The 13481-nt window shown below is 41.1% G+C and overlaps 1 protein-coding gene across 3 annotated transcripts in view; it reads left to right on the top strand.

Moving 5' to 3' along the window:
- LOC147014058 (cytoplasmic dynein 1 intermediate chain 2-like) overlaps window positions 1–13481 on the top strand; it is a 59657-nt gene that overhangs the window by 23091 nt on the left and 23085 nt on the right. For 2 of the 3 annotated variants that reach the window (XM_085851661.1, XM_085851660.1), the window contains exons 4-7: window positions 360–453; window positions 5735–5794; window positions 6680–6795; window positions 8146–8250. In XM_085851661.1, the coding sequence (XP_085707787.1) occupies window positions 360–453; window positions 5735–5794; window positions 6680–6795; window positions 8146–8250 (375 nt within the window). The remainder of the gene's footprint in view (window positions 1–359; window positions 454–5734; window positions 5795–6679; window positions 6796–8145; window positions 8251–13481) is intronic. The other variant, XM_085851662.1, reaches the window with a different exon arrangement.

Below are 13481 nucleotides of genomic sequence, written 5' to 3'. Positions count from 1 at the left end.
CACACACACACACACACACACACACACACACACACACACACACACACACACACACACACACACACACACACACACACACACACACACACACACACACACACACACACACACACACCGGTCCATGAATAATGTTAAGGATTTTGGCTCACTTTACACTTCAAATAGCCTGTTGTTTTTTTTTTGTCAACGATCTGTTCCTGATGCTTCTGAATAATGAGAATAATGGGGTAGGAGTCTATCATGTTATCTGTTGACATGTATATTGTTATGATAATGCTCATGATTAAAGCAGGGAATGTTTGCTTATCATACAGCTTAGCTGTATCCTATCAATTGACTTTGATCATTAATTTTACCAGGTTCTGCACAAGACTTGCCAACAGCGAGTAAGGTGTTGAGTACACCGAGTGAAGCAGGCAGCCAGGAGTCCGTTGAGACTGTCTCAGCAGGAAGGTGAGAAACATTTTCTTTTCCTGTTGAAGCATATCTGTGATAAGGGAGAAAAAGCTGTTTTATCAATGTATTATCTTGATAGGTGGGCATTAGGGTGGTCCAAAGTTTCGATGTTCCCATTTTTTAAATGCAGAACATTCCTTGTGTGCATAATGTGTCACGAGCATGGATGACCTCTGTGTGCATGACATTGAATGTAATATATATTTCATGCATTTGCCATGCATGTATCATCCTAAAATTTGACTATGTATGTATACTGAAACGCAAAAGAAAGTTACCACCTTTTAAACCTTCAAATATCAACAATAACACTGCGTGTAGTAAATGTGTGAACTTATTTGTGGACAATAGTGTCCTCACTGTCAGACAAAACGGTCACGGATGGTCACTTGAACCTTCAATGGTCACTTCATAGCACAGCTGTTGAACAGCCGTTTTGACTGTCAGTGATTAGCCAAGGGGTACGGGATGATTTTAATGAGCTGCACATGATGTCTTGATATTGGCTTTAAAAAGGCCAGTGCAAAATGGGCATTTCAATCAACATGCCACGATTGTCAAGGGATCAACGGCAGTGTGCTTTGGGCATACTGCAAGGCGGATTGAGCTACCGTGAGGTGGCACGTCGCCTTGGCTGTTCACACCAGACAATATCCGCCCTGGTGGACAGAGACACCCTCCACAACTCTGCAGATGACAGATCTCGATCAGGGAGGCCAAGAGTCACCACTGCAAGGCAGGACAGACAGATGGTCCTAAGTCAGATGGCTTCAGACATTGAGGACTGAGTGGGACAGAATCCAGCAGCAATCCATCCAAAGACTGCTAGGCAGTATGCGCCGACGATGCACTGCCTGTATCCAAAACAATGGTGGCCACACGCTATTGAAAGGGAACTGACATTGCACCCTGTGCTGTTCTGTACTGTAGAACAAACTTATGAGATGGTGCATCTTGGTCAAAAACTTGACATGTCATCAATAAAATGCCATTGTTTCAATTAGCAATTGTTGGTTTGTTTTATTTTGAACTGTTACAATTTTATTACATTTCAAACAAGTGGTAAGTTTCTTTTGCATTTCAGTATATATCGACACCAGTTGTCGCGTCAGAGGGACTATTAACACTAGCCACAATGAGCCCAAGGTCTGATAAAGGCTTCCGTGAATGCCGGAACTGTGATTAAAATACTGCGTTCAATTAATTACTCTTTAGAAAACCCCAAGGATTTCCCAATTGAAAGCTGAAACTGACGGTGGGTCGCACACGAAGGCAAAAAGGCAGGAAGATGTTTTTTTTTAAATAATTAAAATGGGTTTATCACCTCCACCACCAAAGGTGGATGGAGGTTGTTTTCACCCGTCTGTTTGCTACTTGGCGAAATTTTTTTTGCTAAGTCTGTTAGCCTGGTATAGTCTGGTGTATATATATATATGTATATGTGTATATGTATATATATATATATGTATATATATATATATATATATGTGTATATATATATATATATATATGGTATATCCAAAAGTTGTGGATGACTTGTGACAAAACGAGATGGAAGAGTTGGTTCGGTGACAAGAACAAGCCGATTCGATTTTGGTTAAGGTCTGGATTCAGATCCGACCTATCAGTGGGATGCAAAATTTGAACTGTTCAGCCTGGCGGAGGTATGGTCTGGATTCAGATCCGACCTAGCAGTGGGATGCAAAATTTGAACTGTTCAGCCTGGCGGAGGTATGCGCTCGATCGAGTGCCGTTCCATTTTGCCAAGTGTCACTCTATGAGTGATTTTTTTAAAAAAAAATTTATTTGTCTGTTTGGCTGTCTTTCAACAGGATATCTCAAAAAGATGTGGATGGATTCGGATGAAATTTGGTGTCTGACAAGGACAAAATGATTAGATTTTGGTGAAGATCCGGATCTGGATTCGGATACCAGAATTTTTCATAGGTTTTTCACCATTGAGCGATTGGGCTAAAATGATGTGTAGCACAATATCTCAAAAAGTTATAGACAGATTGGGATGAAACTCGGTGGACAGGCTGGGTGTATAGCAAGGAAGAATTGATTCAATTTTGGTGAAGGTCTGGAGTCGTGAGTTTTTTTTTTAAATATTTTTTTAAAGTGATTCCTCACCATTGAGCGATGGGGCCAAAGTGTTATATAGCATATCTCAAAAAGTTATGGACTAGTTATGACAACAAGGTGGATTTGTTGATTTAGGTAACCAGAGCAAGCCGATTCGATTTTGGTTCAGGTCCGGGTCCAGATCCGGCCTATCAATGGGATGCAAAGCGTAAACTGTTCAGCCTGACGTAGGTATGCACTCCACAGAGTGCAGTTTATTTTCAATGTATTTGGGAGAAAGAGGTAGACATGATGCTTTGAATAACTGTGGAATGAACTAAGCAGTCGACGGGCACAAATAGGGATGATGGGGGAAGAAGCACTATCTTGTATACCATGAGAACTATTCCCTGTTAATGGTGTCAACTACCAGATTCATACAATGATGGGGATATCATGTGTGGACTTGAATGGTGGGTGGACCTTCGTGGATGGTGAGTCCCGTCATTGGCCGCCCACTTTTAGTGGGTAGCGCCATTTTCCGGGCTGTCTCGCCCTGTGCAGCAGCCCTGAGCAAAGGTTTTCTGCCTTCAACTAGGGCTCCATAGCTCACCTCACCCCACCACTATGGTGTGCAGTCTGCCGGCCCAACAGTTTATGATGGTCTCTTTTAAAGTACATAGCGCTTTCCCACGTGCCTTTGTGCCTAAGTTCTAACCTGGCCCCACCTCACCATGTAAAGTACAAGAGGTTTAAATATTTTTTTATTTTTTATAATCATCCACTTATCATGGTGGCATGATGAGATATTTCCAGGATTCTCAATGAGACATAGCATTGACTAAATCAACACCCCTTCAGCTGGTGTCGTTCTGGATGATGTCTCGCAGAGTACTGAGGGGGTGACCCCTTCTCTGTGGTTCTTCAGGTCTCCAGAGCAGAACTTTCTTTGCAAATTCTTCATGTCGCATCACATGACCAGCAAGGCGAAGGCAGCATTCCCTCACAGTAATGATGTGGGGCAAAAAACTATATCGATATTCATTGGTGATATGGTCTTGCTAAGAAACATGCAGAACTTTTCGAAGCAATCGGGTGGATGTACCTTCCAGTGATTTTCTCCAATGTTTGGGTCAAGGTCCAGGATTTGCACCCATAGAGAAGGATTAACTCAACTGTAGTTTTGAAGACCCTTCTGTCTGCGAATTGGAGATCTCCAAACTTTATGGAGGGCATGAATTGCTGCCCAAGCCTGAGCTTTTCTGCATTCTGAGTCATGCTGCGTGTTGGTATAGGAGCCGAGGTATTTAATTAAAGTAGTTCACTCTCTATATCGGACTTCTGGCGACAGTAAGTCGAGCACGCTCAGCAGAAGGATTGACACTCAGCCGAGCAGCAGTTTCAACCTTGTGAAGTCAGAGTTCAGCTTCATTTAACATGTCTGAAAGGAGTGCTATGTCGTCAGCAAAGTCAAGGTCAGAAGTGTTCTGGGCTGAATGTCTGCTACTTCAACGCCAGAAGAGAGGTAAACCATCCCAGTCTTCAATCACAATTCTTAGGGCATAGTCCAAGGCAATGGTAAACAGGTAAGGAGCGAGCGGGTCACCTTTAAAAACTCCATTGTCGATTTGAAAAGGTGCAGTCTCTCCTTCAGGTGTTAACACCACTGCAGAGGTATCTTCATACATAATTTGTATGACCTTCACAATCGACTCAGGGATGCCATATGCATGTAAAGTTAGGAAAAGTTTATTCCTGTCAATGGAGTCAAGGCTTTTCTGAAGTCTATGAAGATGATAACAGCCTCTTTTCGGTGGTTCCATACGTCCTCAGTGATGTGCCCGAGAGCAAGGATCTGAGAAGATGTAGATCAAAGGGTCCTAAAACCATTTTGATTCAGGTGTTGGATCTTTACCAATTCAGGGCAAATTCTGTTAAGAAGGAGGAGAATGTAAATTTTTGTTGCTGTTTGAGTTAAACCTATTCCACATTAGTTTTCAGGAACCGATAAATTTCCTTTCTTGGGTATTAGTACAATACCTGCCTTCCCCCCTTTCTGGAGGGCACTTTCCTCGGTATGTTTCGTTGCAGAATTTCAGCAAGATTTTTCTTAACTATGTACAGGGTAGTCTGGAAGTCTGTTTACCCTTCCCGAGGAAAGCATTCGTTCTTAAATCATTTTAATATATAGCTTTTATTGTGCAGTACTTGCAACAGTAAATCGGTCATAATATCTGATTTGATGGTAAGGGTGACGGTGTTGCGATCCTTGGGTCCTGAGTTCAAATCCTGCTCGGCCATTGAATGAATACCAGGTGGGGATGAATCAGCATGTCATCCTTCCGAGGTCGGCAAAATGAGTACCAGCTTGCTGGGATGATTGAGCCATTCAAGTATCATGCGTCAGAGTGACAACCCATCCAGGATTGTGCACAATAGCCCAGGAGACTGCTTCGGCAGCACCAATGCTCTGTACAGAATATGGTCCCAATGGATGGATAGATTATATCTGTAAGATGTAGCACATACTGATACAAGAACTGATTAATTATTGTAAGTGCAGTATTGCACAATAAAAGATGAATATTAAAAGGCTTTAATCACAAGTGCTTTATTGGGGAGGTGTAAAGCGACTATCACGCCTCCCTGTAGTATTGATAACTGCTTGTCCAATTTCCCTCAAATTTTGCATACGTGCTCAAGGTACCCAGAGTCAGGTCATAGGCATGAAATAAATCACGTTCCCTTCCCCTCTCCCCCCACACCCCATGAGGGTTGGAAGATGACTTGCAATTGTCACCTGTACATGTGGCTTTTTATGCAAGTGGTTTAACCATTGAGACCTGCCGGAGAGCGAAGGTATTGACACCATATTTCGCTCCCGGAGAGAGTGGTTATTGCTGGTGTTTTTAATTATTATAAATACTTTATAAAAGACATTGATCAAGTGTTGTTGCTTTTTCACATTCTCAGGCTTTCCTCACTGACCGAAGTTATGATTTTTCCTTTGGATCACTTTTGTTTTCAACATTATTGTTCAACTGCATTTGAAGTTCACTGATAGCCATGTTTTGTTAATTTTCTAGTGAATGGCATTCCAAAATGTTGTTGTGCTGTCAATGTTGTGCAAGCCCCAAAACTCACCTTTCTTGATTTCCCACTAACTATCGTTTTTGACGTGTGCCCTTTGCCATGCTGCCGGCCTGGAATATAGGATGCTCCAATGGGACTCTGATCCGAACGTGCTGCAGCTCATTGCTGATTCTGAGGCTGGGTAGAGGCCTGCCGCGCCTGTTTTGCTTTGTGCTTTCTCCTGCAGTTTATCATGTTGTCTCCATTAGGCTTTACGTCGCTATTTAATTATTACGCATGGCTTAATGTTTGCTGCTGTTGCCTGCCATGGACTGTGCCAGCAAAGGCTTTGCTCCATCTTTTAACATTTTGGTTCTGCCCTTTTATGTTTTGGTTCCCTCTCATTTGTATTGCTTCTTGATGTTTGCAACTACATCACATTCCATTTCATTTCTCGAGATTAGTCAACCTCAATGAGTTCCAAGTATGCAAAAAGTTTTTGCCAGGCAACATTTGTGGAAACAGAATTTACCTTGAATTGTGTAAACTCCGTGAACTTTGCACACATGCATTGCACCAATGGGTTCATAGAAAACTCGGCACAGGCTGCCTTGAAACTTGTTAATGGATATATAATATTGCATGATTATGATTACGAGTTCAGTTGAACTTGCAGTCTGATGGTAAAACATCGCCCATGATGGAGTTGACTTTAAAACTGACTGCAGGTGAGGAAAACCCAGCAGAAGCTGTGGTTCGTAAATGTTAACCTTGGCATTTGTCGAATTTGGCTTTTGCTTGAACTGGGAAGCAAGCTTTCATTGCCTGAAGTTCGCTTCGAGTGAATGCACATAGTTTGTGTGGATGCACCGATTTCATAAATATTTCGTTTGGCCCATCTCTACAACCATAGTTTTGTCTCTCTCTGCTGTGACTCCCACCACTGTGTGACTGTCATTGTGCCAAAAACGTAGCTCTGCCAAGAATGATGTGTTTATATTGTTACATGAATGCTCAGAAGCAACTTTGAAGGGTCTATACAGAAATATGAATATATCTTGAGCATGATTGTGTTTTTTCCATGTAGGCGCCGAGGTGTGAAACTTGGAGTTGGAAAGATCACGCAGGTGGATGTTCCACCAAAGGAGGTGGTCTCATACTGCAAGGAGACACAAACACCTGGCACCAATGACCAAACTCAAGGTGCAGCATTTATTCATTCTCAGGTGTTGTTAATGAAATTGTTGCTTTGTTGCTCTTCACACACTTTCTTTGCTCTTCATTTAGCCTTCGTGTCTATTGAAAAAGGCAACTCGGTTACGAGTGCCAAATGATTGACGCCACAACACTACAGCACGTGAACGGAAATTTATATTTGCATCTGGTTTTCTGGGGTGTGCATACTTCAGCCAAAGAGAAGATTTCCACTTTTTTGTCTCAAATTTTGCTCAGTATAGATGTTGAATATTTCTCTTTGAAACTTTAATGATGATGAACATACTGTTTAGACTTGGTTATGTATATGTATGTATGTATGTATGTTAGTTCGGTTGTCTGCATAACCTGGAGGTATGTCCACTTCCCTCTGAGCTGTCTGTCCTGTGTTTGAATCCTGACTCAGCTATAAATTGTTATCCTGGTGTTTCACAGGTAGGGTGAGGCATCAATGTTTGTGCGCCGCCCCTTGGATGGACATTAAAACTAAGCGTCCTGTCTACCAGCATTAGTTGTTGGCTGTTAAAAGTCCCAAGCTGTCCTTAAAGAGTGGGAGAATTTTCACCGACACCCTGAAGAAACTACATATTCCACCTGCGGGTAGCAAGTATTCCTCCATGGTGGTCCATTCACATCTGGTTGCACTACTTGCTGTCTGAAAGTGATTGCTATCTCGGAAGCATCTTCTGCACCACAAACGAATTGACCAGGCGGTTCGCATGTTTCATGTGAATGGCTTTGTTCACGCTTACTTGAAAGCAATATTCACGCATGATTATGATTATGTTTGAGTGCAATTATCTTATGCTTAGCGTTCTTTATGTCCCTACTGGCACAACTAACTGAATGGATTATTTATTCTTTATTATTAATCTTGGTAGCAGTAAGTTATGGAAAGTAGATGTTACTTTTCATGAAAGGTAAGCAAATAGTATCTACTTATCCCTTCAATTGTTAGTGAAAACACAATGTAAGAGAATTTGTCCAATGAACATGAGCTTGAATGACGTTTTGTGGTACTCGATTTGTCTCATGTAACACCGATGTCAAGCCGCCATTGTGTTCGCCAAACTGGTGCTCCATTTCCATCAGCAGAAGCAACCATTGCATCAAAGCTAAGTATTGTAATTTGTTCATTCACCTGTGCTTGCAACCCTTCAGTCATAACTTGAGGCCTTGTTTTAAATTCTGATGCTGATTAATAGTATTTGGCAATTTTCCTAATAGTTTCGCACATCCTTGTTGGCTCCACCTTAAGTTCATAATAATCAGAGAGGTTAAACTTACCATTGATTGTAAATAATGTTATCTGTGCTTGTGATATCTGCACAATCTTAGGCCAAGATGATGAGAATGAGGAGGAAGAGGAAGAGATGGTGAAGGTGAAACATCCCGTTGAGCAGGAGTCCAGCAAAATGGAGGTTCGTGAGGAAAGCGGTGAAGGTGAGTTACGAACACCAGTACGGCATCTCTCACAAACAAAATGTGGAACGCTTTGTGAGACTGGACTGCTGCGATGCGTTAAACTTGTTGGAATGTGTAACTGAGGAGGCCACACTGATCCAGGAAATGGGTGTGTTTGAGGAAGTGTGGGAGGGTGGGGGGGTAGTTGAAGGCTAGATGCATTTTAATGGCATTGTAACCCAAACATGAATTTTGAGAGAATGTCACCCAAAATCCCTTTCCTTGTCCATGATGAATAAGATGCACTTCTCTGCCACAATGGACCAATCTTTTGATAAAGCAATACTTTGTCCCAGAAGTTAAGCAATGATGTTCTTTTAAAAGACTCAGGAGTTCATTGAACACCTTACCCCATGCGTTGTTTAGGTTTATAATTCAATTGAAATAAAATAATGATTTTAAATGTCATATAAAAAAATTCCAGAAGTTTAGTGCCGTTGATGCAGTCTTATGCAGCACCCTATGTAACATGTCCAAGTACTGCAAAACTGGAGGTTTTTCGAAGTGATAAGGTGATTTGTGTTCTCCAGTGTTCAAATGTATACAGTATAATTTAATTGAACTAAAATAAAGAATGTAGAGGTCATATTAAAAAAAATTAATCCTGGAAGTTTGTATCGCTGTTTTACCACTGTTGACACAGTGGCTACTACAGATACAAGGCAGCAAAAAATTGATTGGGAAGAGAAGTACTGAAACAAGTGAATAAAAATATTTCTGCTTAATAGAAAAAGCAATGTAGGGATGATAAACAAGTCTAAAAAAAGTTTTTTTTTAACAAGATAGGGATGATGTTGGTTTTGAGGGTAGATCACAGTATTACCATCGCATAACAATCCCCACATCACTGCCTTCAGACTATTGTCTCACTCAAAGTATTAGAAGTTCCTATATTTAATTTCAGAATAAGTATGAGAAGCTCCTATATTACTGCATGGAGTTCTTGCAACTTCAGTTGTTTTTCCTACTTCAAAAAATTAAGTTAGATCAACCAATCACAAATGCAGATAATTATAGAATGCTGTTATTAAAGTAAAGACAAGCAAATACCACCCCGTCTCTTCGCTGATGAGAATACTTGGGGGGGGGGGGAGAGTGAGGATGGGTGGGTGAAGGGAAGACAGCGTGAGGTAAGAGGAAGGGAAGGTAGACGTGCGGTGGGGCGTTAATTACGATTCATACTGTCTCATCAAAATGTGTCTGCATAGAATAGCAGTGAAGATGGAAACAAAATAATGTCTGAAATCCATTTTGTACCGGTCATACTATAAATACTGCCCAGAGACGAGCACCGCCCGGACGCGTCCGTACCTCTATCCTCGCCTTAACAAGGTAATGTGTTTCCCGAGCATTAATTCTTGATGTCATACGTTCCGGGCATATCTGACTCCATTAAAGCTTCAATTAAATTTGTTTTTTTTCACATTTAAAAGGTAATGGTTGGTTTCCTGCTAAGCTTGTTAACTCGCTGGGTGAGTAGCCTCCAATCTTGTGGCAAACACGGTCTGTTCCAAGTTCAGCACCAAGTTCCGCACGAATTAAGGACACAAAAAGGGGAACCATAAAGGCTTACCTTTTAAATATAATTCCTTAAATATGGAATTCAAGCAAAAAATTAACAAAATGGAATTGAAAGACATAACAATCCAAAGAGAACACAAAATGTCCACATCACTTTTCACTGCTCAAACCAACATGGAGGAACTCCGACTATGAGGTCGATGGAGGGGGCGGGGGGGTTTGTTTTGTTTGTTTTTTGTATGTATGAATGTCGAAGTGACGGGTAGATAATGAAAACGCAGCACAAAAAGTTCAATAAAGCGGTGTCATGTAAAAATGAAATTACACAACATTTATTCAATTCAGAGTTAGAGTAGATATATTCCCCTGTTCAGGTTGTTCTGTGGGATGCCAGATGCCCACAACATTCGCCAGACGTAGCGAATCTGGCACCAAGAAACCATGACTCGAGAAGGTTCTTGATCACGTGATTCGCTTTGACCTTGATACTATGACTGGAGGAGGGTTTGTGATCACGTGTGTCCCGTGTGAAGCACTGGTACCTCCCTATTATTATATTTTCATAAATATAACGCTGAAAAACAAGGGATTTCCCGAGGTATGCTATTTCTGCCGATATGATTTGATGTCCATATGTATGACATTGAGGCAAAAATGCATAGTGGCCCCGCCCCATCAGAATGATTGACAGTCGTACAGTCCCACCCACCTCTTGGATCCTGTATTTAACAAAGGAATATAGTTTTGCGTACGTTTCATGGAATCCTTTCAAGCTATTAAAATTACAATAAGGAAGGATGATGCACGAGGCAAAATATCTGTCGGATGGTACCAGAATCATTTCCATTAATGGAGGCAGCTCAGAAATTTGTCTGAAAAATATTGTTACAGTTCTACGAACCGTATGCATACAAACATACAGTTGTCCTGAAGTTAGTTATACCATCAAGTATATGTGTAGATAGATCCCTACCTTGTGTGTAGTGGGAAGACCTGGGGTGTGTTGCGATGGCTTTTAGTTAGGTTTATAAAACCTTTCTCCCTTTTAGTTTGAACCACAGTACCTTCCTCTCGCTTTCCGAGGCAAATTCTTTGTGCAGACTTTTTGGCGAGTCCGGACCCGCGTGGAGTGGGCGGGATTCCCGGCATGGCCGAAATCTCGCCCAGAAAGGGCGGACCCATGGAAGCCCCGTCCAATCAGGGCGGACAGTGACGTCAGCTTCACCAAGGCCCCTCCCCGCTGAGGGAGATCTACAAATTACGAAGCAGCCCTGAGAGCGAAGAGCGTTGGAGGGAGACAGTTCGTCGGCTGGGAGCGAAAGAAAGGAGGAAGGTTGTAGAGTGGTTGCGCTCTTTGGGTGTTGTTCGTCCGCCCCCCCCCCCAAAAAAATTGTTGGAGAAAAAAAAAAATTTGCAACTTTTTTTTCAACAAAATTTCGATTTCTTTTTTTTGCATTTCTACATGTTTTAAGTGATTTCCAATCCCCCCCCCCAAAAAAAAATGGAGAAAAGAACTATAACTATGTCAGCACTGTTGACATCATATTTAATGAATAAGATATAAGGTTCACTTGAGTGACCCAGCAGTATTGGCGGCGGAGGTTTTGCACTCTCCCGAGTGCTCCCCCTCTAGTTTAGAATGTTTTTATCATTTCCTTTTAAAGCGGTGTGTAATATTGGGCAACTTGCTTCGATGTTTTGAATTTTTTTTAAAGCCTTTGAAAGCACTGAAATGCCTTTTGTTTTTTAGCTGTTACGGTTAATATACAAGTCTCCCATCTCTCCTATGACCAAAAATTTAACGTTTGTTGACTATAAAGCACTTAAAATACATCAATTTTTTGCAATAATATACAACCTAATTTCTCCTTTATTCCTTATTGAGCTGTCGTTTTAATTCAACATTTAATCTCTTGACATGCAGTTTACACATGCATTTAATCTCTATATGCCAAAATTGTCCGTAGCTGAATGTTTTATACGTCAAATTAAATTGATTAATTGATTTAATAAAACGCCCAACAAGGCATCAGGAATCAAACTTTTTTTTTACCCTTTTAAATTTTCATCGTTATTTGTTATGTAGGTTTTGGGGTAAACTACAGGAAGAGGACTACAGCAATAATGAGCAAACTACAGCAAGAGGGCCATAATATGGAATAAAATGTTGATGCAAGTAACAAGTTTCACTGTTAGTCGGTTTTGATATTTAATTGTCTTCATTTACATAATACATCAACACAAATACATTCGATTTATTAAATTTTTCATTATCTTGCCAAAACGAAGTTTTTGCAAGATATGTTAGTCAGATTGTATGTTTTTTTATTTATTTATTTTTGTTTGTCTGTAATCATGTATAAAAAATTCTGCAGAGCACAGTTATCATTGGAAATTTTTGTAACTTCGCATATCAGAGGCTTATAGAGGTCCCTTTCAGCACACAAATTTTTGAAGGTCAAGGTCACTTTGTCGCAAATCAGGGGAGTTGACGAAACCCTTATTTTTTGAGTAATTTTTATCGGATCATCTTCAAACTTCATGGGAATATAGTTCATGGTCTGGCGCTCAGCTGATTAATTTTTGGTGGCGATTGGCCTTGACCTTCATGGTTAGTGCCTCAGGTCAAACATATTTCACCCCAAGGTCAAATTTTCAAGTTTTAGGAACCATATCGTGTAGTACCTCAAATTGAACACCTCGATGAGTGCGTTCTAGATATGTCAAGCTTGAGACATTATGACGTCATTTCGTGACGTTATGAGGCAAACGCATATTTTTCATGGTTACTCTGTAGAATGATTCTCATCGGAATCTCTCGTAGGCAGATATTCCTCAAGGAGTCGCTCCTGGTGGATAGCAGCTCTGTTCACCTCAGTGTGACCTTAAAGAAGTCACATGTGGTCACCTTTTGGCAAGATACGGGTCACCCTGCGGGTGACATTGGTTTATTTTTCGTTTGTTTTTTGAACAGTATTACGGAAAAACTCCTTGACGGATTTCGATGAAACTTGGTGAGGGGGGGGTTAGGGATGGTCCAAGGATCATGTCATTAAATTTTGGACTTGGTCCCCCCCCAAAAAAAAATTGTTAGAGAAAATTATTTTTTACATTTCTACATGTTTTAAGAGATTACCAACCCCCCCGCCCCCCAAAAAAATTTAGAGAAAAAAAAATTTTTTTTTTTGCATTTCTACATGTTTAAAGTGATTTCCAACTCCCCCCCAAAAAAAAAAATGTTGGAGATAAGAACGAAAACTCTGTCAGCACGGTTGACATCATATTTAATGAAAAGATAAGGTTTACTTGAGTGACCCAGCAGTATTGGCGGCGGAGGTTTTGCACTCTCCCGAGTGCTCCCCCTCTAGTTTATCTTGCCAAAACGAAGTTTTTATGCCCTGCATAAAAAAGGTGCAAAAACAGATCCCTATAACTACAGACCAATCAGCCTTCTCCCAATCATCAGCAAGGTGATGGAATCCATCATCGCCTCAGATATGAAATCCTTCCTCTTCTCCAATGGCTTGATTTCCAATCATCAATTTGGTTTCAGACCAGGTCACTCTACCCTGGATATGCTGCTTCTGCTCTTCCATCAATGGATGGAGGTCCTCAATGCCAGACAGGAAATCCGAGCCGTATCCCTGGACATATCACGTGCTTTTGACACAGTCTGGCACCCTGCCCTA

Source organism: Eptatretus burgeri, chromosome 13 (genome assembly GCF_056783735.1).
Source record: "Eptatretus burgeri isolate ZD-2024b chromosome 13, Ebu_testis_v1, whole genome shotgun sequence".
In the NCBI taxonomy this organism is placed as follows: Eukaryota; Metazoa; Chordata; class Myxini; order Myxiniformes; family Myxinidae; genus Eptatretus; species Eptatretus burgeri.
Note: the sequence above shows the minus strand (reverse complement) of the source record. Positions and strands in the feature narration are given on the sequence as shown.